Source organism: Netta rufina, assembly GCF_964035555.1.
Source record: "Netta rufina genome assembly, chromosome: 6".
In the NCBI taxonomy this organism is placed as follows: Eukaryota; Metazoa; Chordata; class Aves; order Anseriformes; family Anatidae; genus Netta; species Netta rufina.
Window position 1 is genome coordinate 16,624,048 of NC_140129.1, and position 27,210 is coordinate 16,651,257.

At 36.6% G+C, this 27,210-nt stretch overlaps 1 protein-coding gene across 50 annotated transcripts in view; it reads left to right on the forward strand.

Moving 5' to 3' along the window:
* Positions 1–27,210, forward strand: part of LOC311210842 (titin-like) — a 243,002-nt gene that overhangs the window by 140,360 nt on the left and 75,432 nt on the right. For all 50 annotated transcript variants that reach the window (XM_084289064.1, XM_084289078.1, XM_084289067.1 and 47 more), the window contains 48 exons: positions 434–484; positions 1,141–1,536; positions 1,743–2,018; positions 2,232–2,507; positions 2,668–2,807; positions 3,302–3,428; positions 3,520–3,783; positions 3,899–4,165; positions 4,303–4,566; positions 5,095–5,234; positions 5,359–5,485; positions 5,605–5,871; positions 5,974–6,240; positions 6,762–7,028; positions 7,118–7,257; positions 8,087–8,213; positions 8,941–9,083; positions 11,007–11,130; positions 12,000–12,266; positions 12,428–12,525; positions 12,700–12,868; positions 12,962–13,228; positions 13,370–13,636; positions 13,728–14,006; positions 14,114–14,522; positions 14,628–14,752; positions 14,848–15,114; positions 15,735–16,004; positions 16,100–16,402; positions 16,528–16,830; positions 18,168–18,355; positions 18,443–18,557; positions 19,009–19,293; positions 19,562–19,713; positions 19,851–19,998; positions 20,136–20,313; positions 21,008–21,129; positions 21,237–21,524; positions 21,618–21,914; positions 22,019–22,205; positions 23,019–23,134; positions 23,231–23,530; positions 23,764–24,063; positions 24,157–24,262; positions 25,362–25,558; positions 25,665–25,970; positions 26,070–26,348; positions 26,812–27,111. In XM_084289064.1, coding sequence (XP_084145190.1) covers positions 434–484; positions 1,141–1,536; positions 1,743–2,018; positions 2,232–2,507; positions 2,668–2,807; positions 3,302–3,428; positions 3,520–3,783; positions 3,899–4,165; positions 4,303–4,566; positions 5,095–5,234; positions 5,359–5,485; positions 5,605–5,871; positions 5,974–6,240; positions 6,762–7,028; positions 7,118–7,257; positions 8,087–8,213; positions 8,941–9,083; positions 11,007–11,130; positions 12,000–12,266; positions 12,428–12,525; positions 12,700–12,868; positions 12,962–13,228; positions 13,370–13,636; positions 13,728–14,006; positions 14,114–14,522; positions 14,628–14,752; positions 14,848–15,114; positions 15,735–16,004; positions 16,100–16,402; positions 16,528–16,830; positions 18,168–18,355; positions 18,443–18,557; positions 19,009–19,293; positions 19,562–19,713; positions 19,851–19,998; positions 20,136–20,313; positions 21,008–21,129; positions 21,237–21,524; positions 21,618–21,914; positions 22,019–22,205; positions 23,019–23,134; positions 23,231–23,530; positions 23,764–24,063; positions 24,157–24,262; positions 25,362–25,558; positions 25,665–25,970; positions 26,070–26,348; positions 26,812–27,111 — 10,551 coding nt within the window. The remainder of the gene's footprint in view (positions 1–433; positions 485–1,140; positions 1,537–1,742; positions 2,019–2,231; positions 2,508–2,667; positions 2,808–3,301; positions 3,429–3,519; positions 3,784–3,898; positions 4,166–4,302; positions 4,567–5,094; positions 5,235–5,358; positions 5,486–5,604; positions 5,872–5,973; positions 6,241–6,761; positions 7,029–7,117; positions 7,258–8,086; positions 8,214–8,940; positions 9,084–11,006; positions 11,131–11,999; positions 12,267–12,427; positions 12,526–12,699; positions 12,869–12,961; positions 13,229–13,369; positions 13,637–13,727; positions 14,007–14,113; positions 14,523–14,627; positions 14,753–14,847; positions 15,115–15,734; positions 16,005–16,099; positions 16,403–16,527; positions 16,831–18,167; positions 18,356–18,442; positions 18,558–19,008; positions 19,294–19,561; positions 19,714–19,850; positions 19,999–20,135; positions 20,314–21,007; positions 21,130–21,236; positions 21,525–21,617; positions 21,915–22,018; positions 22,206–23,018; positions 23,135–23,230; positions 23,531–23,763; positions 24,064–24,156; positions 24,263–25,361; positions 25,559–25,664; positions 25,971–26,069; positions 26,349–26,811; positions 27,112–27,210) is intronic.

The window sequence follows — 27,210 nt, forward strand, 5'->3', positions numbered from 1 at the left end:
GTTGTCTTCATTTGTAAAAGCGTGTGTTTTTCTCAATTAAAATGTATTTTTTAATAGATACTTGAACTACTGTGGTTGATGGGTGAGTATTGATCAAGAGTTTAATTGTGAGAAAAGTGTCAGGGAATGGCAGAATTTTACAAAATAAGGGACAATACTGAGGAACTAGGAGTTTCTAAGCTGCCTTTCAGTCCCCATTGCTGAATATATGGCTTTTCCACCCTTGAAGATACTGAACTTACCATTCAGATATAGACTGTATAAGCTGTATAGACATATATGTATGTCTATATCTTCCTTCCCTTGTATGTGTATATAACTAAAAAAAGATAAAATCTGATATGTAAAAAAATAAAATAAAAAATGCTTGTCTTAATTTTCATATGTAAGTCTATTAAACTCCATTCCTAATGCTATTGCTGTTCTGCTTCAGAGGCCAAGCCATCAAAAGAAGAAACTCCGAAGGGTATCAGCCCAGTCAAAGGTAAAAGTTGTTATGTGATGGAGAATGGCTGTTAACCTTCTGTGCTTGTTTCAATAGCTAGACATTATGAGAATATTAGATAGGTCCAGAGTCAGATATAGTATGTATGTAGTTAGAGGTTGTGCAGCCTCCCAGCACAGCTTCATCATGTAAGCAAGGCAATGCATTCCCCTTCAGGGCACAACTAGTCCACTCGGGGCAAAGAAAAGACAGTGGGAGAACTACTCCACCTCCTTTGAAATTCATAAAAATCAAATAATTTTTATGTTTAAGTTTAAGCACAGTTTAAACACAGTTTCCCTCAAAATACCTATCCCTTCAGATTCAAGACATAAATGCATGATTCTGTTCTCCTGTGTTTTGATCTCAGTAGATGAGATTTGGTAATCAGGCATAAATTTTTGAAAGATTACATAGTAAAACTTGGTCAGCACAATTGTACTGAGACCCAATTATTTCAGTTCAGGTAATATAAGTCAAAAATTTAATATTACTTGCTAGCTCTGTTGAAATTCTATTAAAGGGTCCAGCAACACTCTGAAATGCATCAGTGAAATAGGTGGGTCACAAACCCATTCCAGTTTGGCTCTGCAGAATACTTACAATAAAAGCAGTAAATCAGGGTTAGATTATTAATTTCTGCATCTGAATTACAGCCAAGAAGACACCTTCACCAGCAGATGCAGAAAGAAGGAAACTCAGGCCCGGCAGTGGTGGTGAAAAACCTCCTGAAGAGCCTCCATTCACTTATCAACTTAAGGCTGTGCCACTGAAGTTTGTCAAGGAGATGAAAGATATAGTCCTGACAGAAGCAGAGTCTGTTGGGTCTTCTGCAATCTTTGAAGTCCTTATTTCACCATCCACTGCAATTACCAGCTGGATGAAAGATGGAAGTAACATCCGAGAGAGCCCAAAGCACAAGTTTATTGCAGATGGAAAAGATAGGAAGCTGCATATTATTGATGTCCAGCTATCAGATGCTGGTGAATATACTTGTGTGTTACGACTGGGTAACAAAGAGAAGACCTCTACAGCCAAACTCATTGTAGAAGGTAATCCCTGTTTCAGATCTGTCAATAATTTAAAGGCTAGCTACTCCTAAAGCTAGTAATATGTTACATTCTGAATTTACAGTGATTGTTAGATGCATTCTTTAATTTTCATTGATCACTACACAATTTGATTTAATATGTAAGATATTCTGCATGACACATTCTGTGTACAAATGAGACAAATCAAAACATTGTGTTTCCCACAGAACTCCCAGTGCGGTTTGTGAAAACACTTGAAGAAGAAGTCACTGTGATTAAAGGCCAGCCACTGTACTTGACCTGTGAGCTTAATAAAGAAAGAAGTGTGGTTTGGAGAAAGGATGGGAAGATCATCAAAGACAAGCCTGGGAAATTTGCTCTGGGTATTATTGGTTTGTCGCATTCCCTCACCATCACTGATTCAGATGATGCTGATACCGGCACCTATACTGTTACTGTGGAAGACTCTGAGTTGTCATGCTCATCTTGTGTTAAGGTAGTAGGTAAGAAATCAAAATCAGGTTCTCCTTTCTCTGTGGGATATTGGGGCTGTTTTAAAATTAGTATTTTCCACATAGCATTACAATATAAACTGGCAGATAACATTTTACAGATATTAAAAGCTTGTTTTAATATCAAATCTCTAAGTTCTGTTTCTTCTATTTTATTTATATTAAAAGTCCATTAACCTGTATCTTGTGTAACTTTTTATGCAGAAGTGATAAGAGACTGGTTAGTAAAGCCTATAAGAGACCAGCATGTGAAACCAAAAGGAACAGCTACTTTCACCTGTGATATTGTCAAGGATACACCAAACATTAAGTGGTTTAAAGGAGATGAGGAAATTCCTGCTGAACCAACCGATAAGACAGAAATCTTGAAAGAAGGAAATAAAATTTTCCTGAAAATCAAGAATGCTGGCCCTGCTGATATTGGAGAATATTCAGTGGAAGTTGAAGGTCGCAGATACCCAGCTAAACTAACCCTTGGGGGTAAGGAACCTTTTATTTGATTTATATTCAAAAATGAAAAGTCAAAATTCAAAAATCTCTAAACAAACAGGGAAAAAAAAAAAAAAAAAGGGTAACGACTTCCTATAAAGTTCTATCAAAACTTGCCCTAATTATTTATGTGCTAATTTGTATATTCTAGAACGTGAAGTTGAACTTCTGAAGCCATTAGAGGATGTCACAGTTTATGAGAAAGAAACAGCAAACTTTGATACAGAAATATCTGAGGAAGATATTCCTGGTGAATGGAAGCTGAAAGGTGAAACCCTGAGGCCCTCACCCGTAAGCATCCTTGATTTAACATAGTTTACTTAAAATTAAACACTGTGATCAGGTTCGCTTCAGTCATTGTGGTATGATCTTTGCAGGCATGCCATTTTTACTCAGTCCAGAATGTAGAAAGTTTAAACATTTTGGTTATTAAAAAAAATGTTTATTGAAATAAGAGTTATGTACCTTAAAGGCAATTTTTTTGAACTGTTTTGTTTTCTCACAGAATTACTGCATTTTATTATGACAATAATAAAAACATCTTACGTAGATTGCAGAGGACCATACTGACATTTAAAAAAACTCTGGAAGGCTGAAGAAATGTGCTCTTTTTTATTATTATTATAATTTTTGAGTTAAATGTGTTACTTTTAACCTTTGAATAAGTTCGGTCTTCTTTCTGACTGACTCATTACTGTGTATCAAATATTTACGGAATTGCTTTATTAAAAATGTATAGCAGCAAGGAATCTGCATTTATTTACCAAAGTTTGTCATCCCTGCAGACATGTGAAATCAAAGCTGAAGGAGGGAAACGCTTCCTAACCTTGCACAAAGTCAAGTTAGACCAAGCTGGTGAAGTCCTTTACCAAGCACTTAACGCAGTTACTACAGCTATCCTGACAGTGAAAGGTACAATGCAGCATGAAATGGAGTACAACATCAACTTAAAAAGTGTTCACTTTGAGTATGTTACAAACTACATGTTCCATTTTGTTTCCAGAAATTGAACTGGACTTTGCTGTTCCCCTAAAAGATGTCACTGTCCCTGAGAGACGCCAAGCAAGGTTTGAATGTGTCCTTACCAGGGAAGCCAATGTTATATGGTCTAAGGGCACTGATATACTGAAAATTGGAGAAAAATTCGACATCATTGCAGATGGAAAGAAACATATTCTTGTAATCAATGATTCTCAGTTTGATGATGAGGGAGAATACACTGCTGAAGTTGATGGCAAGAAGAGCACAGCAAGATTGTTTGTGGAAGGCAAGTATCTTATGATGTACAAATCAACAGATAATAAATATGTAAATAAGTATCTTTTAAAATCACATTAGCCTTTTTTAGCGGTACTTACATATGCCTTCTTTCTATGCTATAGGTGTGAGGTTGAAGTTCATTTCACCTCTACAGGATCAAACAGTGAAAGAAGGAGAAACAGCTCACTTTCAGTTTGAGCTTTCTCATGAAGACATGCCAGTGAAATGGTACAAAAATGATAAGAGACTCCACACAAGCAGAACAGTCGTAATTACTTCAGAAGGCAAAGTTCATAAACTAGAAATGAGAGAAGTAACACTTGATGATATCTCTGAAATAAAGGCTGTAGTCAAGGACTTGAACACACAAGCAAACCTCAAAGTCTTAGGTAATTATGGAAACAATATAAAACACACTATAGCATAAGTATAAGCAATGTTAATAAGTGGAGCGTGACAAAATATTGATCTTTTAGTAAATTTATATTACTAATTTAATGTTTCATATCCAATATGCCTTTTGTAGAGGCTGATCCATACTTCACTGTGAAATTACAAGACTACAGTGCTGTGGAGAAAGATGATATTACACTGGAGTGTGAGCTTAGCAAAGATGTTCCAGTAAAATGGTACAAAGATGGTGAAGAACTAGTCGCTTCAAACAGAATTTCCATAAAAACAGATGGTTTGCGCCGTATCCTAACGATTAAGAAGGCTGCAGAGAGTGATAAGGGTGTTTATGAGTGTGACTGTGGAACAGACAAGACAAATGCTAATGTTGGCGTTGAGCGTAAGTCATCATGCCTTGGCTAAGGGAAAGTACTGAAACCTTTGTAAAACATTGTAGGCAAACAGACACTCTATAGAGTACAGCAGCAAAAAAATGTGCCTTTAGAAAACATGTTGTTATGATGAGTAGTTGAAATATCTAAATTTACAATTGTCAAATATATTTATGAGAAGAGACAATATATCTTAAGATATATAAATGGCTGTTTTAATGACAGCAATGGTCGTTTTTTTCCCTATGTCCATTTACAGTCAAGAAAACAAAATCAATTTATTTAACTGTAACATATAAGTGAATTACATGGAAAAATATTCTTACTGAAGCTAACTGAACTTTCAGACATATTACAGAAGGAGGTTATATACTGCCCAAACTTGAACTTTTTAAAAAAAGAAGTTAGATACTTATTGGTGATAGTATATGAATTTCCTAAAGAAGGGATAATAAGAGAGCTGAAATCCTTTCCAGTCATGCATTTCTGTGTTACAGAATGAATAAATAGATGTGAACTTTTTTTTTTTCTTTTAGCTCGCTTAATTAAAGTGGAACGCCCACTGTATGGAGTGGAAGTATTTGTTGGTGAAACAGCACGTTTTGAAATTGAAATTTCTGAGCCTGATGTCCATCCTATATGGAAGTTGAAGGGAGAGACCCTAACACCTTCACCTGTGAGACTGCTGCTCTATTTTTAGATTATAATTCACACTAGAAAAACATATTTGATAATAATGTTTGCTGAGTAGTTTCCTAGAATACTCATATTTTGATGGATTCTTTTTTCTTTATCACCAGGAGTGTGAAATCATTGAGGATGGGAAGAAGCATATTCTTGTCTTTCATAACTGCAAACTGGATATGACTGGAGAAGTGTCTTTCCAAGCTGCTAATGCCAAAAGCGCTGCCAATCTGAAAGTGAAAGGTACAGTATGCACTTTGCCAACATTTCCATGTGTGTCTCAGGGCACTAGAACAAATCTAAGAGCAGAAAGATCTATATAAACCTATTACTGAACTGAAAGTCCTCTTCTTTGATTTCAGAATTGCCTCTCATCTTTATCACTCCACTAAGTGATGTGAAGGTCTTTGAGAAGGATGAGGCCAAGTTTGAATGTGAAGTGTCTAGAGAACCCAAGACTTTCCGTTGGTTAAAAGGAACACAAGAGATCACTCCTGATGAAAGATTTGAAATTATTTTAGATGGAACAAAACATGCTCTGATTATTAAATCTGTTGTGTTTGACGATGAAGCTAAATATATGTTTGAAGCTGAAGATAAGAGAACAAGCGCAAAACTAATTATTGAAGGTTTGTCTGACTTTGCCTTTCTAGGAACGAGTTACACCAAAGTTGTCCTTGAACAGTTTTTATTGGTAGCATTATTATTAATGAAATGTGTTGTTAATATAGGTATTCGCCTGAAATTCATTACTCCTCTCAAGGATATAACAAAAAAGGAGCGAGAAACTGCAGTGTTCACAGTGGAACTCTCACATGAAAATATTCCTGTTGTCTGGTTCAAGAATGACCAGCGACTACATACCAGTAAAGTGGTTTCAATGACAGATGATGGAAAATTTCATACACTCACAATCAAAGATCTTACTATTGATGATACTTCTCAGATTAGAGTGGAAGCTATGGGCAAATCCTCAGAAGCTAAACTCACTGTTCTTGGTAAGCATACCCAAAAGAATTCACATGAAGTATATTATCAGAAGTATTAATGAAAAATGAATAGATCATCAGAAAGTCTTGGGATTTGTTTGATTTGTTTTGTTTGGGTTTTTTTGTTTGGTTTGGTTCGGTTTGGGGGTTTGGCCTAAACCTACTTGGTGATTTTTGACAATTTGACAATTTGCTTGTCTTCCTTGGGGCTCCACTTTCCAGAAGGATAATTAAAATCACTTCAAAATTTCATCCAAGTGTGGTGAAAATAGCTATAAAATACTTATATGGTTCTCTGAATATCCTAGAACAGCAAAATCATGTCGTCGATAGCATTAGTAGTACACTGAATTTTTTCTTAGCTATTTGTTGCTTTCTCTTTTTGCAACATAACTATGCAATAATTATAAGGACTGTATTTAATCCCCCTTGCAGGGCATAAGCATGAAATGTATCTTATAGTAAGAACCCTTTTCCTTTCTGAAAGATGTAATCTTCATATTAAAAGATGTCTTAACTTTTACTTGCAGAGGGAGACCCTTACTTCACTGGGAAGCTTCAGGATTATACTGCTGTAGAGAAAGATGAAGTGATTTTACAATGTGAAATCAGCAAAGCAGATGCCCCAGTGAAATGGATGAAGGATGGAAAACCAATTACTCCATCAAAGAATGTTGTTATTAAGGCTGATGGTAAAAAGAGAATACTTATCCTCAAGAAAGCTTTGAAGAAAGACATTGGAAAATATATTTGTGATTGTGGTACTGATCAAACCTCTGCTAACCTCAATATTGAAGGTATACTGGGTTGCTATGTCAAAGAGAACTTTTGTATGTTCATTAGCAACTAAGGTAATCAATCATTTTTTTCCCACCTGCCTCCCCAGACAGGGATATTGAAATTATACGTCCGCTATACAGTGTGGAGGTGATTGAGACAGAGACTGCCCGTTTTGATATTGAAATCTCTGAGGAAGGTGTCCATGGCAATTGGAAACTAAAAGGAGAACCCCTGACTGAATCACCTGTAAGCAGATATTTTAAGATGTTTCTTATGTGTGGCTTAACAGATTGCATGGAACTGGGATGTGAAGGAGAAGCAGACAGCTGCAGAAATTAAGTGAAAATTCTTTCTGCTTTCTATTATCATGTGTCTGAAGTGCTAAGGCCACATAGAATTCTCTTAAATGCAATGGCATTTAAGAATTGAAACTTTGGATTTGGTGCATTTACCTTTTGTTTTTTTGAGTTATGTTTGTTTTAGATATATGTGGATGACATTTTCAAACTCTTCACTATTGCTCTAGTAGCTAAAATTTGTTTAAAATGGCATGATGCTTAATTAAATATTCTTAAGTCCTAGCTGGTAGGATATGGAAATTAAAAAAATGCTAGAATCATGACTAACTGTAATTTGGCAATGCTTTGATGTTACAGTACTGATGTGAAAAATACACAAAGATAAAAAGTTCCATGAAAATCAGTGTAAGGGTAAAAGAAAAAGACCCTTCTCAAGGAAAAGGGACAACAAAAGCTTAGTATTTCCTATTTCTTCTCAGCTTTCTGACTGGTCTGTATCTGCATATATTGGCTAGCCAATCAGCTAATGCATGCTACCCTCATTAATGCATTGCTTCTTGCCCTTTCTTGTTAAGAGGAAGTAGATTGTATTAGAACAGAGGAGACTGAAAGAAAAGGGCCTAAACTATGGATGAAAATTTAGAGGGCATATTAGGGAGTTTGGGTCTGAGTTTTGTGGAGGAAATAACAGATCCGTAGTATGAAGAGAAGTATGGGCTCTTGTGCTGAGCATGGAAAAGATACTGAAAAAATTTGCTTCACTTTTCTTTTTGAAGGACTGTGAAATCAAAGAAGAAGGCAAAAAACACTTTCTTACACTGTATAATGTACGCTTAGATCAAGCTGGTGGAGTAGATTTCCAAGCAGCAAATGCTAAATCTGGTGCTCACCTTCGAGTGAAACGTAAGTGTCTTTGAAATTACCTAAATGAAAACAAGGTGGAAAAATCTCTATACTATACTCAACCCAGAGCAATTATTTCTAGAACAGCAACTCAAATATTAATTACTCAAGCTGTCTTCTCCTCTTTAAGTTAAGGAATGTTCTCTCTTTCTCCATTTACTTATTTATTTATAATTTATGTAGCTTATTCATATTGGAAAAGAAAAAGTAAGGAGATGGCCTTGAATGCTTCTTCATGGTCTGGCATCATATGCACTTATGAAATCAAAGTATCATAAGCAGAGGCTTTACAGCATTGAAATATCATGTTAACCTGAGAGGATGGGATCACAGTGATATTTGGGGATAGGGTTAAGAATGTGATGGACAGGGACAGACCACATGGTTGAAGACCACTTGTTTCTCACTCCAATCCTAGCCCTCGCTATTTTGGAAAACACATGCCTTATCTAGGCATGCAGGGCTTGGCTGAGAGACAGATGCACAGCAACTTTCCTGCTGACCTTGTTCAATTTAAAGAAACGCGCTCTGCAAATAGGAAATTTTCGGTCACTAGCCCTCCCCCTAAAACCCCAGGGTGGCCCCTTCTATTTAGGGAATTAAACAAGCAGCACTGCGATGTCTGTTTCTCTTGAGGGAAGCCACCATGGAGATTAGTACATAAGGACAGTGGTTCTCTCTTGGGTAGAAGTGACTAATCTGAAAATAATGTTGTCTTCTTACCAAGCTCGAGTAATAGGCTTGCTGAGACCCCTCAAGGATGTAACAGTGACAGCTGGAGAATCAGCAACCTTTGACTGCGAACTCTCTTATGAAGGAATCCCAGTAGAGTGGTTCTTGCAAGGAAAGAAACTGGAGCCCAGTGATAAGGTAAGGAGACTAACCTTTATTTTCCCTCACATTTGTGCCTCCTTCCTCTCTTTCACTTTTCTTCTCCATATTATTTCTCATTTACTTTCTGCCGGTAAAATTACTAAGTCACACGAATATAATAGTGCTACTGTGTTGAATGGTAAAAATGGTAAATCCTCACTGAATCAGACATGCCTTTTTTTTTTTTTTTTTTTTTTTTCTTTTTTCCTGGAGAAGTTGGAGGATCTGGAATACTATAAGTTTTTATTGTACAAAGGGAAACTGTGACTTAAGTGCCTGATTCTGTGGGAGACTGGGCTACAGAGATACTGAAAGATTATTTTTTTTTCTCAGATTAAGTGCAGTAACAGTGAGGGGGGTTTGAAAGGTGCTATCAGGAAATGCTTTTTTTCTCCTGAATGCTGAGTTGCAGTCCAATTCTGCATATAAGGGGATTAAGAGGATTCAAATTCCATTTCAGGCATTTGTTCTGGCTCTCCAGATAACTTTCTAAACAGATTTGCTTGTCAAGCACTTCTCACTAACTATTTTTAACCCTTCATCAAGTGCTGGCTCTTAGCTTTGAGATCTGGGTAGTCTGGAATGCAGCCAACTTAATATTTAAAGTTAATGGAAGAGGAGATACTATAAAAAGATAAAATTAAAAAAAAAAAATATTTTAAGACTGGTTTTAAGACTTCTTTCTTTTTTCTTTTTTCTTTTTTTTTTTTTTTTTTAATATTAGCCCTAAGGGAAGTAATGCAAATTAAAGTATCAGTTGTAAACCTCATACAAAGTAAACTTTAAAGGCATTTTGTGACATAGCAAAGTTTAAGAACCTGTAATAATGTGGCTGACAATACTTCAATACATATTTTTTACCTTAAGATACAATTTTAACAGTTTGTTTTCAATTTTGGAAAATAGATCTTTCAAAGCTTCACCAGATTTGCTTAAATTAAAACTATTTCCTACAAAAAATAGAATATAGAAATCAGAAAAAAAAATCATCAAAGAAGTAGCAAACCTATTACTAGATAGATAGGCAAAACTGAAAATCAACAGAAGAGACATTTAATAAATCAAAGTAATCACTTCTCAGCCTAGCTATAAAAATATGGAAAGGTATTAATCACTACAGTGACTTGTTAGTTATTACTGCCTCACAAGATACTACAAGTTCTATAGTTCTGTATGATGGAACATAATTTTTTTCTTGTCTTTGCTGTCATTTGAATTACATGGAAAAAAAAAAAAAAAAAGATTTTCCTTCAGCTTACATATACACTCAAAACTGTCATTTGTCTTCACCTGAAATTTTGTGAAGTGGTGTTTATGTAGGAGTACCCTGTTAAAATGCATCATTGCAAAGAATCATGTATTTTAATCATGCAAAGAAAACAAACAAACAAACAAAATATAAACGTTCCTTTACGCAGAACCTTCTACCAAAACTTAATAATAGAAAGCGAATTTAGTATTTGAAAAAGGGTATATGGGGAGGGTGCCAAACCCCTTTAAATTTCTCTAAAAGTTTTTACTTTAATGTAGACAGGAATAATACATTTTCCCATAAAGTTATAAACTACTTAATTTGGTGTTTATTAGTACATGTTCAAAATGAACATGATCTCAAGGTTCATTCTGAATTTGATAGTAAACTCAGGTTTTCTAATATAAAGACACAAGTAAAATGTGTGGGAACATGAAATTCCAGCTTCTCGTGAGTGAAAGAACAAAACAGAAATGATTCTCAAAATCCTCACAACATTTGTATCTTGAGATATATCTAGTGTATACAAAAGGAAATAATCCAAACTTCATATAAAAGTAAACAAAAAACCACAGGTAACAATAAATAACAATTAACAATTTCAGTAAATATTCCTCAAATATTTATTCTAGATATTTACGCCGGTATTTTTTTATGTACTTTTTAAGGTTGTCACACGTGCTGAAGGGAGAGTTCACTCACTCACTCTTAGAGATGTCAAGTTAACTGATGCAGGAGAAGTTTCACTGACTGCAAAGGATTTCAGAACTCAAGCAAATCTTTTTGTGAAAGGTAAGTCAGTCATTTTAATTATACCATAGTCTCTATTAATAGTCTGTTCATGATTCACCCTGCAAAAGGACATAATATGTGTATATTATATGTACACCATATATCAGATTAGGAGGTTCATACATGCAATAGTGGACTGGTAGACAACTTTCATGATTAAAATATCCACTTAGTTAAAATGTTTATGCTTCACAGAAGATCTGGGGAAACAAAGAAGTACCGGAAACATGTCAGATACGGGAGTTGAATTAAGGTTTCCAGGGCTTCACTGAAGATTTGAACATTCAACTGGCCTCAACATGACCCATGAATGCTGGCCATTATATCTCCTCACGGCTTGCTTCTGATTCTTGCATTAGAGTATCTAGAAACCTGAGAGTACAACTATGACACCGGTCAAGTGACATAATATTGGCTAGATTTCTTAGCTGTGTGAAGCTAGGTCAAAAAAACTGCACACGCTTCTGATTTAGCTATTAAAAAAAAAAAAAAAAAAAAAAGTTCCTAAAGTTCAGGATAGAACTTCAGAGTTGCTGAGCTCACATGGCTGTAGTGTGCCTAAAGAAGCTGAGTTGCAATAATGTGATAATGGCTTTGTGATAATGATTTGTGAGTAAAATCTTCTTGGACAAGGAGATCATTGAAACTATTTTTACAGTAAGCTGAAAATGAGTAAATTGGCTGAATTAACTGAGTATTATTAGGGATTAAAATAATAAAAAACTTCAGTAGAGAAGTCTAAGAACATTGTTAATTATTCAGTCAAAAAAAAAAAAAAAGTTAGTAAACCACATGGGAGAGTTCTGTATTAGCAAAAGGCCAGATAAAATTTGCATCTTTTCTATCGAAAATCTGTCTCCCCCTTTCAGAACCTCCAGTTGAATTTACTAAACCACTCGAGGACCAGACTGTTGAAGAGGAGGCCACTGCAGTACTGGAATGTGAAGTTTCCAGGGAAAATGCAAAAGTGAAATGGTTCAAAAATGGAGAAGAAATTCACAAAACAAAGAAGTATGAAATAATTTCTGATGGCAGGGTCAGAAAACTCATTATCCATGGCTGCACACTGGATGACGCAAAAACATACACCTGTGATGCTAAAGATTTTAAGACATCATGTTTTCTCAATGTAGAACGTGAGTCGTTTATGAATTTCTAGAAAACATCTAAGTACTACAGACACTATGTACATTGTCTATGTATATAGATACTATGTACTAGTATCTATGAATAGCAATAAATAATAATATCAAGTGCAGCAATTTATCTTTTTTTTGTTGTTTGTTTGTTTTTGTAGCAATTCGTGTTGAGTTCCTGAAACCACTAACTGACCTTGAAGTAAAAGAAAAAGAATCTGCTCGGTTTGAATGTGAAATTTCTCGTCCAGGTGTTAAGGTCAATAATAATAATTCTTAATCTGAGTAATTCCTTTTACTACACATTGTTGTGTTTTTTGTTTTGTTTTGTTTTTAATTCACAAGTTCATAGTGTTGTTGCAAAACAACACACAACTGAAATCTATTGTAAGTATATTAATGTTAATAAGCATGTCAATTTGTTCTAAAACAGGTGAAGTGGTTTAAGGATGGCATTGAAATTAGGAAAGGCAAGAAATACGACATAATTTCCAGAGGCACAGAACACATTCTTGTTATCAGTAAATGTGTCCTTGATGATGAAGCTGAATATGCCTGTGAAGCAAAAACAGCTCGAACTTCTGGCCTACTTACAGTGTTAGGTGAACACAGCTTTTTAATAATCTAATATATAAAGAAGAAATAAATTTATTTTGATGAAAGGTTTTAATTGTTTTTCCAAATTCTTGTTGCAGAGGAAGAGGCTGTTTTCACAAAAAATCTTCCTGATCTTGAAGTAAATGAAAATGACACTGTAAAATTGATCTGTGAAATCTCAAAGCCTAATGCTGAAGTTACTTGGTTTAAAGGAGATGAGGAAGTGCCTGATGGTGGTAGATTTGAATACATTTCTGATGGTAGAAAGCGAATTCTTGTCATACGTAATGCTCATCCTGAGGATGCTAGCAAATACACTTGCAAGCTCCCAAGCTCTAGTACAACAGGAAAACTTACTGTACATGGTAAGAGAGTTACTTTTGTGTCTTTGTTTTCTGAAAAAAAAAAAAAAAAAAAAAAAAAAGTTCAATAAGAATACACTATTTGGTTTATTCTCTTCATAAATAGAAAGTAAAATGTTTACCTACAAAAATATTTTCTTTCAGAACTTGCAGCCGAATTTCTTACCAGACCACAAAATCTCGAGGTTCTTGAAGGAGACAAAGCTGAATTTGTGTGTTCAGTATCCAAAGAGGCAATTACAGTACAGTGGCTTTGGGGTGACACAGTTCTGGAGTCTGGTGATAAGTATGACATAATTTCAGATGGCAAAAAGAGGATGCTTGTGATAAAAGACTCTACTCTAGGAGATGCAGGAAAGTATATTGTCATGGTTGGTGAAGCTAAAGCTACAGCACGCTTAACAGTGATTGGTAAGCTTTATTTTATCAACATACAGGTACATATTTTACTGTATTCCTTCTACTACATGATGTCATATTTCTTCTGTTTTCTGAATTTCAGAAAAACTCAGGATTATAACTCCACTTAAGGACCAAGAAGTTAACGAGGGTCAAGAAATTATCTTCAATTGTGAAGTCAATAAAGAAGGTGCCAAAGAGAAATGGTACAAAAATGATGAGGCAATATTTGATAGTGCAAAATATATTATTGTCCAGAAGAATTTAGTTTACACTCTCAGAATCAGGGATGCACAGTTGAAAGATCAAGCTACCTATACTATCTCACTATCAAACCAGAGAGGAGAACAAGTAAAGAGCTCAGCTGCATTAACAGTATTAGGTAAATAGCTTCCACTGTATTAAAGCTGTTTAATCATCCTGTATTCAATTTCACGTAAGGATAATGAGGATATAAATTAATCACATTTTTATTTTTTGTCCTAACAGAGGAGGATCTCAGAATTGTTGAGCCCCTTGAAGATATTGAGACCATGGAAAAGAAAACTGTCACATTCTGGTGCAAAGTCAATCGCCTTAATGCAACTCTCAAATGGACAAAGAATGGTGAAGAGATCACTTTCAACAAGCGCATTTTGTATAAAATTGATAAATACAAACACTCTCTCATCATTAAAGACTGTGGCTTTATAGATGAAGGTGAATACACTGTAACTGCTGGACAAGACAAATCTGTTGCAGAGCTTCTCATCACAGAAGCACCAGCAGACTTCATTGAACATCTCCGGGACCAGACCGTCACTGAATTTGATGATGCTGTCTTCACCTGCCAACTTTCCAAGGAGAAAGCTAGTGTGAGATGGTACAGAAATGGCAGAGAAATCAAAGAAGGCAAAAAGTATGCACGTTTTATTATGCTTGTTAATATGCTAAACACACTTGCTTTACTTTGTATCTTTATCTGGGTATTATAATGCTGCTTACTTATTTTCTCCCCATAAAGATATCAGTTTGAAAAGGATGGAAACCTGCACAGATTAATCATAAAAGACTGTAGACTAGATGATGAGTGTGAATATTCCTGTGGAGTGGATGACAGGAAATCTAGGGCAAGACTTTTTGTTGAAGGTATGTATAAAATTAAATAGGATTAATTTCTTCATTATTTAGTGATAGTAGAAATGATACACTAATACCGTCAAATGAATTGATGTTTATTTCAGAAATCCCTGTTGAGATTATCCGACCACCACAAGATATCTATGAAGCTCCTGGTGCAGATGTCATCTTCATGGCTGAGTTGAACAAAGACGGTGTGGAAGTCAAGTGGCTGAGAAACAACATGATTATTGTTCAAGGTGACAAACATCAGATGATGAGTGAAGGAAAGGTCCATAGGCTGCAGGTGTGCGATATAAAGCCCCGTGACCAAGGGGAATACAGATTTATTGCTAAAGATAAAGAAGCTAGAGCTAAACTTGAATTAGCAGGTAAGTTGCTTTGTATTTATTTGATAAAATTTGAGATCGGAGAATTAACTCTTCAAGTAAAGTTTTTAAAATGAATATGAAATCAGGCTGAGACTAGTGCAAGTCTGTTAAACTGTATGAATTACAATTCAGACAACAAATATTTTTTTATTATACCATGCTTGTCCAGCTGTCAAGGAAATTATAGGTCGCTTTTCAGTGTCTACAGTAAAGAGCATAAAATGAGCTTACAGGACAAAAAATCTTTTCATTACATCACTGCAGATGAAAATTATTGCATTTCATTAGGTCATTGCAGATGCAATGCAGTATGCAAATTATTTGACCTACTAATTTCAGTCATATAAGACAATTAGTTCTTCATTTGTCATTTACAGTATCAGACCAATAAAATTAATGGTCAAAAAGCAGCTTCCTCTTCCCTCATTTTATAGGACAGCACGGTACATAATGTCTGAGTTTCTTGCTCTCTGGAGCAATCCAATAAATGTATAAAGGAATTTGTTTAGAATTGACACAACAGTTCCTTTTACTTTTCTGTGTGTGCTTCTTAGACGACTTCACACATATATCATTCTTATAATTTGTAAGCACTGACTTGTCATATTGATCTTCCTTAGCTGCTCCTAGAATAAAGACTGGTGATCAAAACCTTGTCGTTGATGTTGGGAAGCCTTTAACTATGACTGTTCCATACGATGCCTACCCAAGAGCAGAAGCAGAATGGTTGAAAGGGGAGGAAGGTCTGCCAACAACAACTGTTGATACAACAACTGACTGTACTACCTTCAAAATTTATGAAGCAAAGAAATCAGATAAGGGAAGGTACAAGATTATACTTCGAAACAAACATGGCCAGGCAGAAGCATTCATCAATGTAGAGGTCATTGGTAAGTGCTCCCATTGTTAAAACCTTGACTACCTTTTTTTAGGCCCAAACAAATAAAAGATGCAATGCTCTAAATTATTGTTGTATGTTTCTTAGATGTTCCAGGTCCAGTTAGAAACTTGGAAGTCACTGAAACTTATGATGGTGAAGTTGGCCTTGCCTGGCAGGAACCAGAAAGTGATGGTGGAAGCAAAATCATTGGCTACGTCATTGAAAGACGTGATATCAAACGTAAGACGTGGATTATGGTCACTGATCGTGCGGAAAATTGTGAATACACAGTTACTGGACTTCAAAAAGGAGGGGTTGAGTACCTCTTTCGTGTTAGTGCACGGAACCGAGTGGGTACCGGTGAGCCAGTGGAAACAGAGAGACCAGTGGAAGCTAAGAGCAAATTTGGTGAGCAGAAGTTATGAAAAACTCACTGTTTTATGACTGTGAAAAAAAAAAAAAATACAACTCAAGAGAACAGATAGAGAAACACATACCTTGTTTTTTCTTTTTCTTTCTAAAATAAAATTTAGAAGTTCCTGGTCCTCCTCAAAATGTAGAAGTTACTGATGTGAACAGGTTTGGTGCTACACTTACCTGGGAAGTACCTGAGTATGATGGAGGAACTCCAATTACTGGCTACATTATTGAACTGCGTAACAGAGCTTCCATCAAATGGGAGCCAGCTATGACCACTGGAGCTGATGAACTGTCAGCTGTCCTGACTGATGTTGTGGAAAATGAAGAATATTTTTTCAGAGTAAGAGCTCAAAATATGGTTGGAGTTGGCAAACCAAGTCCTGCTACACGTGCAGTAAAAATTATGGACCCCGTTGGTAAGTTCTATTGTGATTGCATTAAAACTTAAGGACATTTTGGCTATTTAAATACTAAGTGTACAGGAATGTTCCCAAAAGCAATCAGAGAAATGGGTGCTGAAAATAATGGGTATAGCTAAACTTCTCCTGACTTTAGTATTTCACAGAATTTCACAGAATTTCTAGGTTGGAAGAGACCTCAAGATCATCAAGTCCAACCTCTGACCTAACACTAACAAGTCCTCCACTACACCATATCACTAAGCTCTACATCTAAAGGTCTTTTAAAGACCTCCAGGGATGGTGACTCAACCTGGGCAGCCCATTCCAATGCCTAACAACCCTTTCGGTAAAGAAGTTCTTCCTAACATCCAGCCTAAAACTCCCCTGGTGCAACTTTAGCCCATTCCCCCTCGTCCTGTCACCAGGCACGTGGGAGAACAGATCAACCCCCACCTTGCTACAGCCTCTTTAAGGTACCCATAGAGAGCAATAAGGTTGCCCCTGAGCCTCCTTTTCTCCGGGCTGAACAGGCCCAGCTCCCTCAGCTGCTCCTCGTAGGACTTGTTCTCCAGACCCCTCACCAGCTTCATCGCTCTTCTCTGGACTCGCTCAAGCACCTCGATGTCCTTCTTGTAGCGAGGGGCCCAAAACTGAACACAGTACTCAAGGTGCGGCCTCACCAGAGCTGAGTACAGGGGGACAATCACTTCCCTAGCCCTGCTGGCCACACTGCTTCTTATACAATCCAGGATGCTGTTGGCCTTCTTGGCCACCTGAGCACACTGCTGGCTCATATTCAGCCGACTATCAACCATCACTCCTAGGTCCTTCTCTGCCTGGCAGCTTTCCAACCACTCATCTCCCAGCCTGTAGCTCTGCTTGGGGTTATTGCGCCCCAGGTGCAGGACCCGGCACTTGGCCTTGTTGAACTTCATGCAGTTGGCCTCAGCCCATCGGTGCAGCCTATCCAGATCCTCCTGCAGAGCCTTCCTACCCTCGAGCAGATCGACACGCGCACCTAACTTGGTGTCATCTGCAAACTTACTGAGGGTGCACTCGATGCCCTCAACCAGATCATCAATAAAGATATTAAAGAGGACTGGCCCCAGTACCGGCCAGTACTTAAACAATCTTTAAACATAGAAGAAGTACCTTACTATTATTTGACACAATAAGAACTTCCAATATTTCTGCTCTGAAATTAGGACCAAACCTCAATTTAAAAAAACAGTTTGGAAAAAAAAAACTCTGCATAGGCTTTAAAACTAGTACTTAAATATACAGACAGCTGATATGCAGAGATACACTCCTCTACCAGTTGCCAATATTTGTTTCTCTCAATTTATTTTCAGAGAGACCAAGTCCTCCCATTAACCTTGATCATTCAGATCAAACTAAGACATCAGTGCAGCTCACATGGGAACCTCCCCTCAAAGATGGTGGAAGCCCAATCTTAGGGTATATTATTGAAAGGCAGGAAGAAGGAACAGACAAATGGATCCGCTGTAACCCAAAGCTAGTACCAGCTCTTACTTTTAAGGTAAGATGTTTGATTTATCAACAAAGTACTCAAAATGTGTAGATCATCTTTAATATGAGTTACTAAATAATTATATGTGCTTTTTAGGTAACTGGATTGAAACCAGGATCCCGCTATTACTACAGAGTCTCAGCAGAAAATGCAGCTGGTGTGTCTGACCCAGCTGAGGCTATTGGGCCATTAACTGCAGATGATACTTTTGGTAAGCCATATGCTATGTATCAAAGATATTTTATCAGAAAAAGATGCACAATGAAAGTGCATCATGTGGCTAAGATTCATATCTTTCACCATCGGTGATGCCAGCTAGCAAAAACAGCCTTAGACCTTTGAGATTCTAAGTTATTTCTCCTTCGTCTCCTTTGTTTCTTCCTGAAGGAGGAAAAGGCAGAGAAGACTAAAAAAACAAACAAACAAAAAAAAAAACTATCAAGTTTTTATATTAAAGGATAGATTAATCTCCTATCTATTGATATATTGGTATCTCCTACCTATGATCTATTTCTTAAAAATAAAAAAATAAAAAAAAAATTAGCTGGGAGAGCTACAGCTGCAACCTGCTGGCAGAGATACAGTCAGAATAAGCCAGAAACCATTAGCCATATTCAGAACATCTGAAAATATTTCATGGAATCAATTTTTCACTTTTTCAGTTGGACCTACAATGGACCTAAGTGCATTTAAAGATGGATTGGAAGTTATTGTTCCAGAGCCAATCAAGATCCGTGTTCCTATCACTGGCTACCCTGTGCCAACTGCCACATGGTCTTTTGGTGATCAAGTCTTAGAAGAGGGTGATCGTGTAACAATAAAGACCACTGCCTCCTTTGCAGAACTTGTAATTACTCCAAGTGAACGTCCAGACAAGGGAATTTATACGTTAACATTAGAAAACCCTATGTCATCTGTTTCAGGAGAAATTAATGTTAACGTTATTGGTAAGTGGATGGATACATATATTCCAACAGTAACATTTTTAGATTAATAATGTGAAATCACACAACTTCCAGTAAACCAAGAATGTTAAGACATAACTAAAAACTAGAAATCCATCCCATAAAAGTTTTTTTCTTGTTTTCAACATCCAGCTATTTGTTGTTTCAGGAAGAATAACTAAGTACAGTAAGTCTTTTGATGGGTAAATGAAATAGAGATGATCTGACAAGTTCTGATTACAGAATTAATAATTTTTTTTTTGATTTCTAGCTCGCCCAAGTGCACCAAGAGAACTTAAAGTTTTAGACATAATCAGGAACACAGTACAGCTGTCATGGGAACCACCAGAAGATGATGGTGGAAGTCCAGTTATTGGCTATATCATTGAAAAACGTGAAGTAAGCCGGAAAACATGGATCAAAGTAAGTTCATTTTTTCTCACTTCTGCTTCTGTTTGCTATATTGTTTCCACACATGCTACTGAATTTTATGTCATACTTTTGTGATTGTTCTTTGGAAATAAATTTTAGAAGCACAGTGGATTCTTCCTTCTCTTTAGGTTATGGATCAGGTCGTTGACCAAGAATTCACTGTTCCTGATCTCATCCAAGGAAAAGAATATTTATTTAGAGTTTCTGCATGCAATAAATGTGGCCCAGGAGAACCTGCATATATTGATGAACCTGTAAATATGTCAGCACCAGCAAGTGAGTCACCTTTATCATATTGTTGGTGATTTTCTTGCTGTTTCTAAAAACATTGCTGATTTTCTTTATGATAAGACAGGAAAAAAATCTCCCTTATATGGTATCTTAGAAACTGGTCTGTATTTAATTTTCAATAGCGGTGCCTGATCCACCAGAGAATGTTAAATGGAGAAATCCAACATCAAAAGGAATCTTCCTAACATGGGAACCTCCCAAATATGATGGTGGTGCCCGCATCAAGGGCTATCTGGTAGAAAAATCACAACGTGGCACAGATAAGTGGGAGACATGCGGGGAGCCTGTTATTGAAACAAAGTAAGTAAATTAACATCCAGTCTTATCACTATTTATCTGCAAGAAGAGGCTGACCCCCAGCTTGCCACAACTTCATGAGTTGTAGAGAGCAGTAAGGTTTCCCCTGAGTCTCCTCTCCTCCACACTAAACAACCCCAGTTGCTCCTCATAAGACTTGTGTTCCAGGCCCTCCAACAGATTCAGAGGCCTTCTCTGAACACACTCCAAGGACCTCGATGTCTTTCTTGTAATAAGGGTCCCAAAACTAAACACAGTACTTGAGGCGCTGCCTCACCAGAGCTGAGCACAGGGAGACAATCACCTCCCTGGTCCTGCTGGCCACACTGTTCCCAATACAAGCCAGGATGCCATTGGCCTTCTTGGCCACCTGGGCACACTGCTGGCTCATGTTCAGGCGAGTATTCACGGTGGAAATTAGAAGAAATTTCTTCTCAGAAAGAGTGGTTAGCCATTGGAACAGATTGCCCAGGGAGGTGTTGGAGTCACCATCACTGGGGTGTTTAAAGAAAGATTGGATGTGGTACTCAGGGACATGGTTTAGTGAGTAACATTGTTGGTAGGCAGACATTTGGACTAGATAGTCTTGGAGGCCTTTTCCAACCTTAAGGGTTCTATGATTCTGTGATATCCCTTCAATTAACTGTATCATCTGCAACACTTTAAATATTTGTTTGTTGTTGTTTTTAACAACCAGAATGGAAGTAACAAAACTGAAGGAAGGAGAGTGGTATGCATATCGGGTTAAGGCTTTGAACAGAATAGGAGCTAGTAAGCCAAGCAAGCCAACAGATGATATTCAGGCCATTGATGCAAAAGGTAATTGCATATATCACTGAATTACAATAGACACTATTTTTACCTTTATCACTTTATTATGTGATATATGGTTTCTATAACAATGGCTTACTTTTCTCCTAAATCAGAGGCTCCAGAAATTTTCTTAGATGTGAAACTGCTTGCTGGACTCACTGTGAAAGCTGGAACTAAAATTGAGCTGCCAGCTAAAGTAACTGGAAAGCCAGAGCCCCAGATTACTTGGACAAAGGCTGACAAAATTCTAAGACCTGATGACAGAATCACCATTGAAACCAAACCTAATCATTCTACAGTCACTATTACAGACAGCAAAAGGAGTGACAGTGGAACCTATATTATAGAAGCTGTAAATTCCAGTGGACGTGCTACTGCTGTTGTTGAAGTCAATGTTCTCGGTATGCCTGTATTTTATATTGTTTATAAAAATCGTCAGTAACATACTGAGGTATGCAAGCAGAAGATTAACATCTGAATCTCGTCCACTACAGATAAACCTGGTCCACCTGCTGCATTTGATGTATCAGAAATCACAAATGAATCCTGCCTTCTGACATGGAATCCTCCCCGGGATGATGGGGGTTCTAAAATTACAAACTATGTCCTTGAGAAAAGAGCTACAGACAGCGAAATATGGCATAAGTTGTCATCAACTATCAAAGACACAAAATTCAGAGCTACAAATTTAACTCCTCATAAAGAATATGTTTTCCGAGTCAGTGCTGAGAACATGTATGGTATCGGGGAGCCAGCACAGTGTAGCCCCATCATTGCAAAATATTCATTTGGTTAGTGAATTAAATTAATGTTTACTTTTGACAGTATTTTAACAGAGATAAAAACACTTGTGATGGTTTTGATTTTGTTGTTTTTAATTTGTTAATTTATACAGACCCACCAGGCCCTCCAACAGGTCTCAAGCCTATAGAGGTCACTAAAGATTCAGTGACCCTAACGTGGAATGAACCAGATGAAGATGGTGGCAGTCCCATAACTGGCTACTGGGTTGAACGATATGATCCTGAACAGGATAAATGGATAAAATGCAATAAAATGCCAGTGAAAGATACAACATTCAAGTAAGATATAGTCACTTTAGACTGAAATAGGTAACAGAGACATATGAAAGTAGCCTTTTAAGCAGTTCTTACATTATGCTTGCTCTTTTTTCCTTGCTTCAGTAAGTTGAGATCCAACTAGCATCCAGTGACATGCTTCATTTCATAGTTTTTAAAAAGAAGAATGTCTTTACAGAAGACCAAATCACTGATCCAACTTTTTTAAAAAGATCCAACTAACTTTAAAAAAAGAAACTTTAAAATTTAAAAACTTTTTAAAAACTTTTTAAACTTTTTTTAGAAAACTTATTAAACTTTTTTTAAAACTTTTTAAAAGATCCAACTAAATTTTTAAAAGATCCAGCATCCAATGATATGCTTCATTTCATAATTAGTTTTAAGAAGAGTGTTTTCACAGAAGACTGAATCATTCTTTTTTTTTTTAACTGATATGCTTAATAACTTCTGCGCTTTGTGATTACTCATTCTAAACATTCTAAACACAGACATTCTAAAATCTTAGACGTAACTACCTAATGCATCAGTTTGCTAACATCCCTTTCTTTTTTCCTCCTGAAACATATTAGCTAACAATAATGCAACAAGCAGAAATGCAAGATGGCTCTCAACACATTGATTTCTCCATCACAGCACTCCATTCTACTGTTGGCATTTACCTATTCTGAATGTTCACATTTTCATATAACATTAACAGTAACCTGGGTAATCTCAGATTGTCAAAGAAAATCATAATATGAAGAATATGGAGGATAATGTTTTAGGCAAGAGTTAACGTGTAGATTTTGTTTAATCAAATTTAATTTTGATTTCCAGAGTTAAAGGTCTTACAAATAAGAAGAAATATAAGTTCCGTGTCTTGGCAGAGAATCTTGCAGGACCTGGAAAACCAAGCAAGGAAACAGAGCCAATCTTAGTGAAAGACCCAATTGGTATAATAAATGCATTTTTTTCCTGGTTTAATTTAACAAAATATAAATATGTATGTTTGTTTTCAATCATGTAATTAATATTGGGCTCCTGCCTAGATCCACCATGGCCCCCTGGAAAGCCAACAGTGAAAGATGTTGGCAAGACATCATTATTCCTGAACTGGACAAAGCCAGAACATGATGGAGGGGCAAAGATCGAATCTTATGTCATTGAACTATTAAAGACTGGAACAGATGAGTGGGTGAGAGTGGCTGAAGGTGTTCCCACAACTGAACACTTCCTCAAAGGGCTTATGGAGAAACAAGAATACTCATTCCGTGTAAGAGCTGTGAACAAGGCTGGAGAGAGTGAGCCCAGTGAACCCAGTGACCCTGTGCTGTGCAAAGAAAGGCTGTGTAAGTACCGTTTCAGAGTGTGTTGCTACTGCAAGTACACTCTCACTATATTTTTAAGAAGTCCTATGTCTGCCTACCTGTGTAGGTACCAAGTGAACTCTTCCAGGCTTATGAAATACTAAAATCTACCCTACTTCATCTAGGAAAATACAAAGTTTTTATAGTTTCAGTATTATTCTGTGTCTTCCAAGATCTTTTTCTATCAACCTTTTCCTTGTATTGATATTTTACAGATCCTCCTTCACCACCTCGGTGGCTTGAGGTTATTAATATTACTAAAAACACAGCGGATCTTAAATGGACAGTACCAGAAAAAGATGGGGGTTCTCCAATTACCAACTACATTGTTGAAAAGAGAGACGTAAGGAGAAAAGGCTGGCAGACAGTTGATACAACAGTAAAAGATACCAAGTATACAGTGAGCCCACTGACTGAAGGCTCACTGTATGTTTTCCGTGTGGCTGCTGAAAATGCCATTGGTCAAAGTGACTACTGTGAAATTGAAGATTCAGTTCTCGCTAAAGATACTTTCAGTAAGTATGAGATTTGCTAGCCGAGTGGTCAGTAGAACAGCTCACTTGTCATGGGTTCCTCTTCTTTTCATGTGTGTATGTTTTTTTCTTTAGCAACCCCTGGGCCTCCATATGCTCTTACAATAGTTGAAGTGACAAAAGGTCATGTTGATTTAAAATGGGAACCACCTAAGAATGATGGTGGTAGACCAATTCAAAGGTAAGCTCATTTTATGTTTCTGTAGTGTTTCCTGTAGATGAAGATTATTTTTTTTTTTTATAAATGAAGATATTTTAGTCAACATTTTTAAATTTTAAATGGACACATTTTATATGAAAAAGAGGTGAATTTATGGAAAAAAAAATCGGCTGTATGATTACAGCAATTAAGAATTTAAAGTGGAAGTTATACAAATAGATATGACTTGATGTGCATAAACAATGCATGTGTCTAAACATCATCAAAAGAGCATCTAATCAAATCAGATTAAATTGAATTGTAAACAAAACCAAACTTTAACGCAGCTGTAGTCTCCATCACCAGCTGGAGCTCTAGCCACTTGGCCGGTCTACCAAATAACATTGTTACATTTTCCTTTTGCCTGAGTTTCTCATTGAAACTACATATACTCAGCTAGTGCAAAGCCTCATTGTTTTATGTTTATTCTCCTTGTTAGATTTTTCAAGCAGATATTTTTCCTCCTTTGGGTTTCTTCTAGATTCTCCTTTTCTGTGACTTCTCAAATATCTGAGCTCTGAAATTTACCTTGAATACTAGTTAGATTTTTCTCTTCATATTTTCACCTTTCCTCTTCTTCCCAATCACAGCAAGCGTATTCTAAACAAACTGACAACTACAGAGATCTGCCTGAAGCAACATAAATCACTCAATTTGCATTACTTTCCCATAGCCTGTCATAGACAAAATTTTGACAGCTGAACAACTAATAGATAATATCTACAGATGTTCTCAGTGGGACTTATCCACTGATGACTGAATTAGTGAATATTTAAGTTTAGCATGGAGGTTCTTTTCTTCACTTCTGCAACTCTCCAAAACCTGATAACACAGCAGAAGTTCAGGAATAGTTTTTCGAAATTGGCTCTGTCATTAATGTCAACCTCATTATATCCAAGACCTACCAGGGCAATCAGGAATATTTCGCTGATATATGAAATAAAGCCTACTGAGTCTGTCACCCATGACTGTCTTTACCTTTCAATTGGCCACATCATTCCAGTCTCTCACTATTTATTTTATTGAGCATGAAGTCCAAAATGTTCGCATTTCACATGCCTGATATTATTTACTCCTTCAGATATGTTATTGAAAAGAAGGAAAAACTTGCTACCCGCTGGGTAAAAGCTGGCAAGACATCTGGTCCAGATTGCAATTTCAGAGTGACTGATGTCATTGAAGGTACAGATGTGCAGTTTCAGGTTCGTGCAGAAAATGAAGCTGGCTGTGGTCATCCCAGTGAACCAACTGACCTCATTCATATTGAAGATCCAACAAGTAAGTAGTGTAGTAACGTACAGTATATGAGTTATGGAAACAGGGTGTTTATCTAGAACAGATATTCTGGGGGAAAAAATCAAACAATTCTTTTTGATTTCTGCAGGCCCTCCTTCACCTCCTCAGGATTTACATGTCACAGATGCAGGTCGAAAGCATATTTGCATCTCATGGAAACCACCAGAGAAGAATGGTGGAAGTCCTATTATTGGGTACAATGTTGAGATGTGTGAAGCAGGAACAGAAAAATGGATGCGAATCAATTCTCGGCCAATAAAAGATCTAAAATGCAAAGTGGAGGAAGGTGTTGTTCCAGACAAAGAATATGTGCTGAGAGTCAGAGCAGTCAATGCTGTTGGAGCTAGTGAGCCATCAGACATCTCAGAAAAAGTTGTTACCAAAGACCCAGACTGTAAGAATAGATCTCCTTTTTCAAATCCGCATAACTGATAACTGAAAAAAGACTTCACTGTATGGCAACTTTCTAATAATTTTATACTTACTTTTACAGGTAATCCAACAATTGATCTAAAAACTCACGACATTGTTGTTGTTAAAGGACAGAAATTAAGTATCCCTGTGCCCTTCAGAGCCGTTCCATCCCCAACTATAACATGGCACAAAGATGGCAAAGAGTTGAAAGCTGGTGACAGAACAACAATGAAGAGTGATTACACTTCTGCACTGCTTGAAGTCACAGACAGTGTTCATGCTGATGCTGGTGTTTATACAATCACATTGGAGAACAAGCTGGCATCAACAACTGGCTCAGTCAATGTCAAAGTCATAGGTAACTAGATTTCTTTCATTCTGTGAGAGAGATTTATGAACCCACCTGAACCCACCAACTGATGGGACAAAAGACTAGTAAAATCTCTTTTCCATGATGTAGAGGAATCACTTCAACTCAGATGCCATGCAAATTGCTATGAATACCTTAATGTTACAAAATCCCACCAAAAAAACACATTAACCCCGAATTGTTATGACTGCTATTTACTGGGTATGGTGGCTGCTCAAAGTCCAATTACTAAGAATATTCATCATATAAGTATAAAAAAATCTTTTAAGAATTATGGTTTTCTTCACCTTTAAGAACATAAATTCATACATATGCTGTATGGCCAACATTTGTGTGTTGGTCTGCTTTCTGCAGAGCAAAGAAATGCAGTATAATTGTATATTTGTAATAATACATATCCCATCTATTTAGTTAATTCTTGTATTAATTAATTTTATTATTTTTATTACAGGTCCACCTGGACAGTGTAAAGACATTAAGGCAAGCGAAGTAACTAAGAATTCTTGCAAGGTAACCTGGGAACCTCCAGACTTTGATGGTGGTACTCCTATTCTGCATTATGTTCTGGAACGCAGAGAAGCTGGTCGTAGAACATATATCCCAGTTATGTCTGGTGAAAATAAACTTTCATGGCAAGTCAAAGATCTTATTCCAAACAGTGAATATTACTTCCGTGTTAAAGCTGTCAATAAAATTGGAGGAGGTGAATATCTTGAACTAAGAAACCCAATTATTGCAGAAGATCCAAAACGTAAGTTTGATACTAAGTGACCTATCAAGTTGAATTTTAATTAAAATCTTCATTTTTATTTATTTATTTATTTTTTCTCATATGATCCCTTTTTTGTTA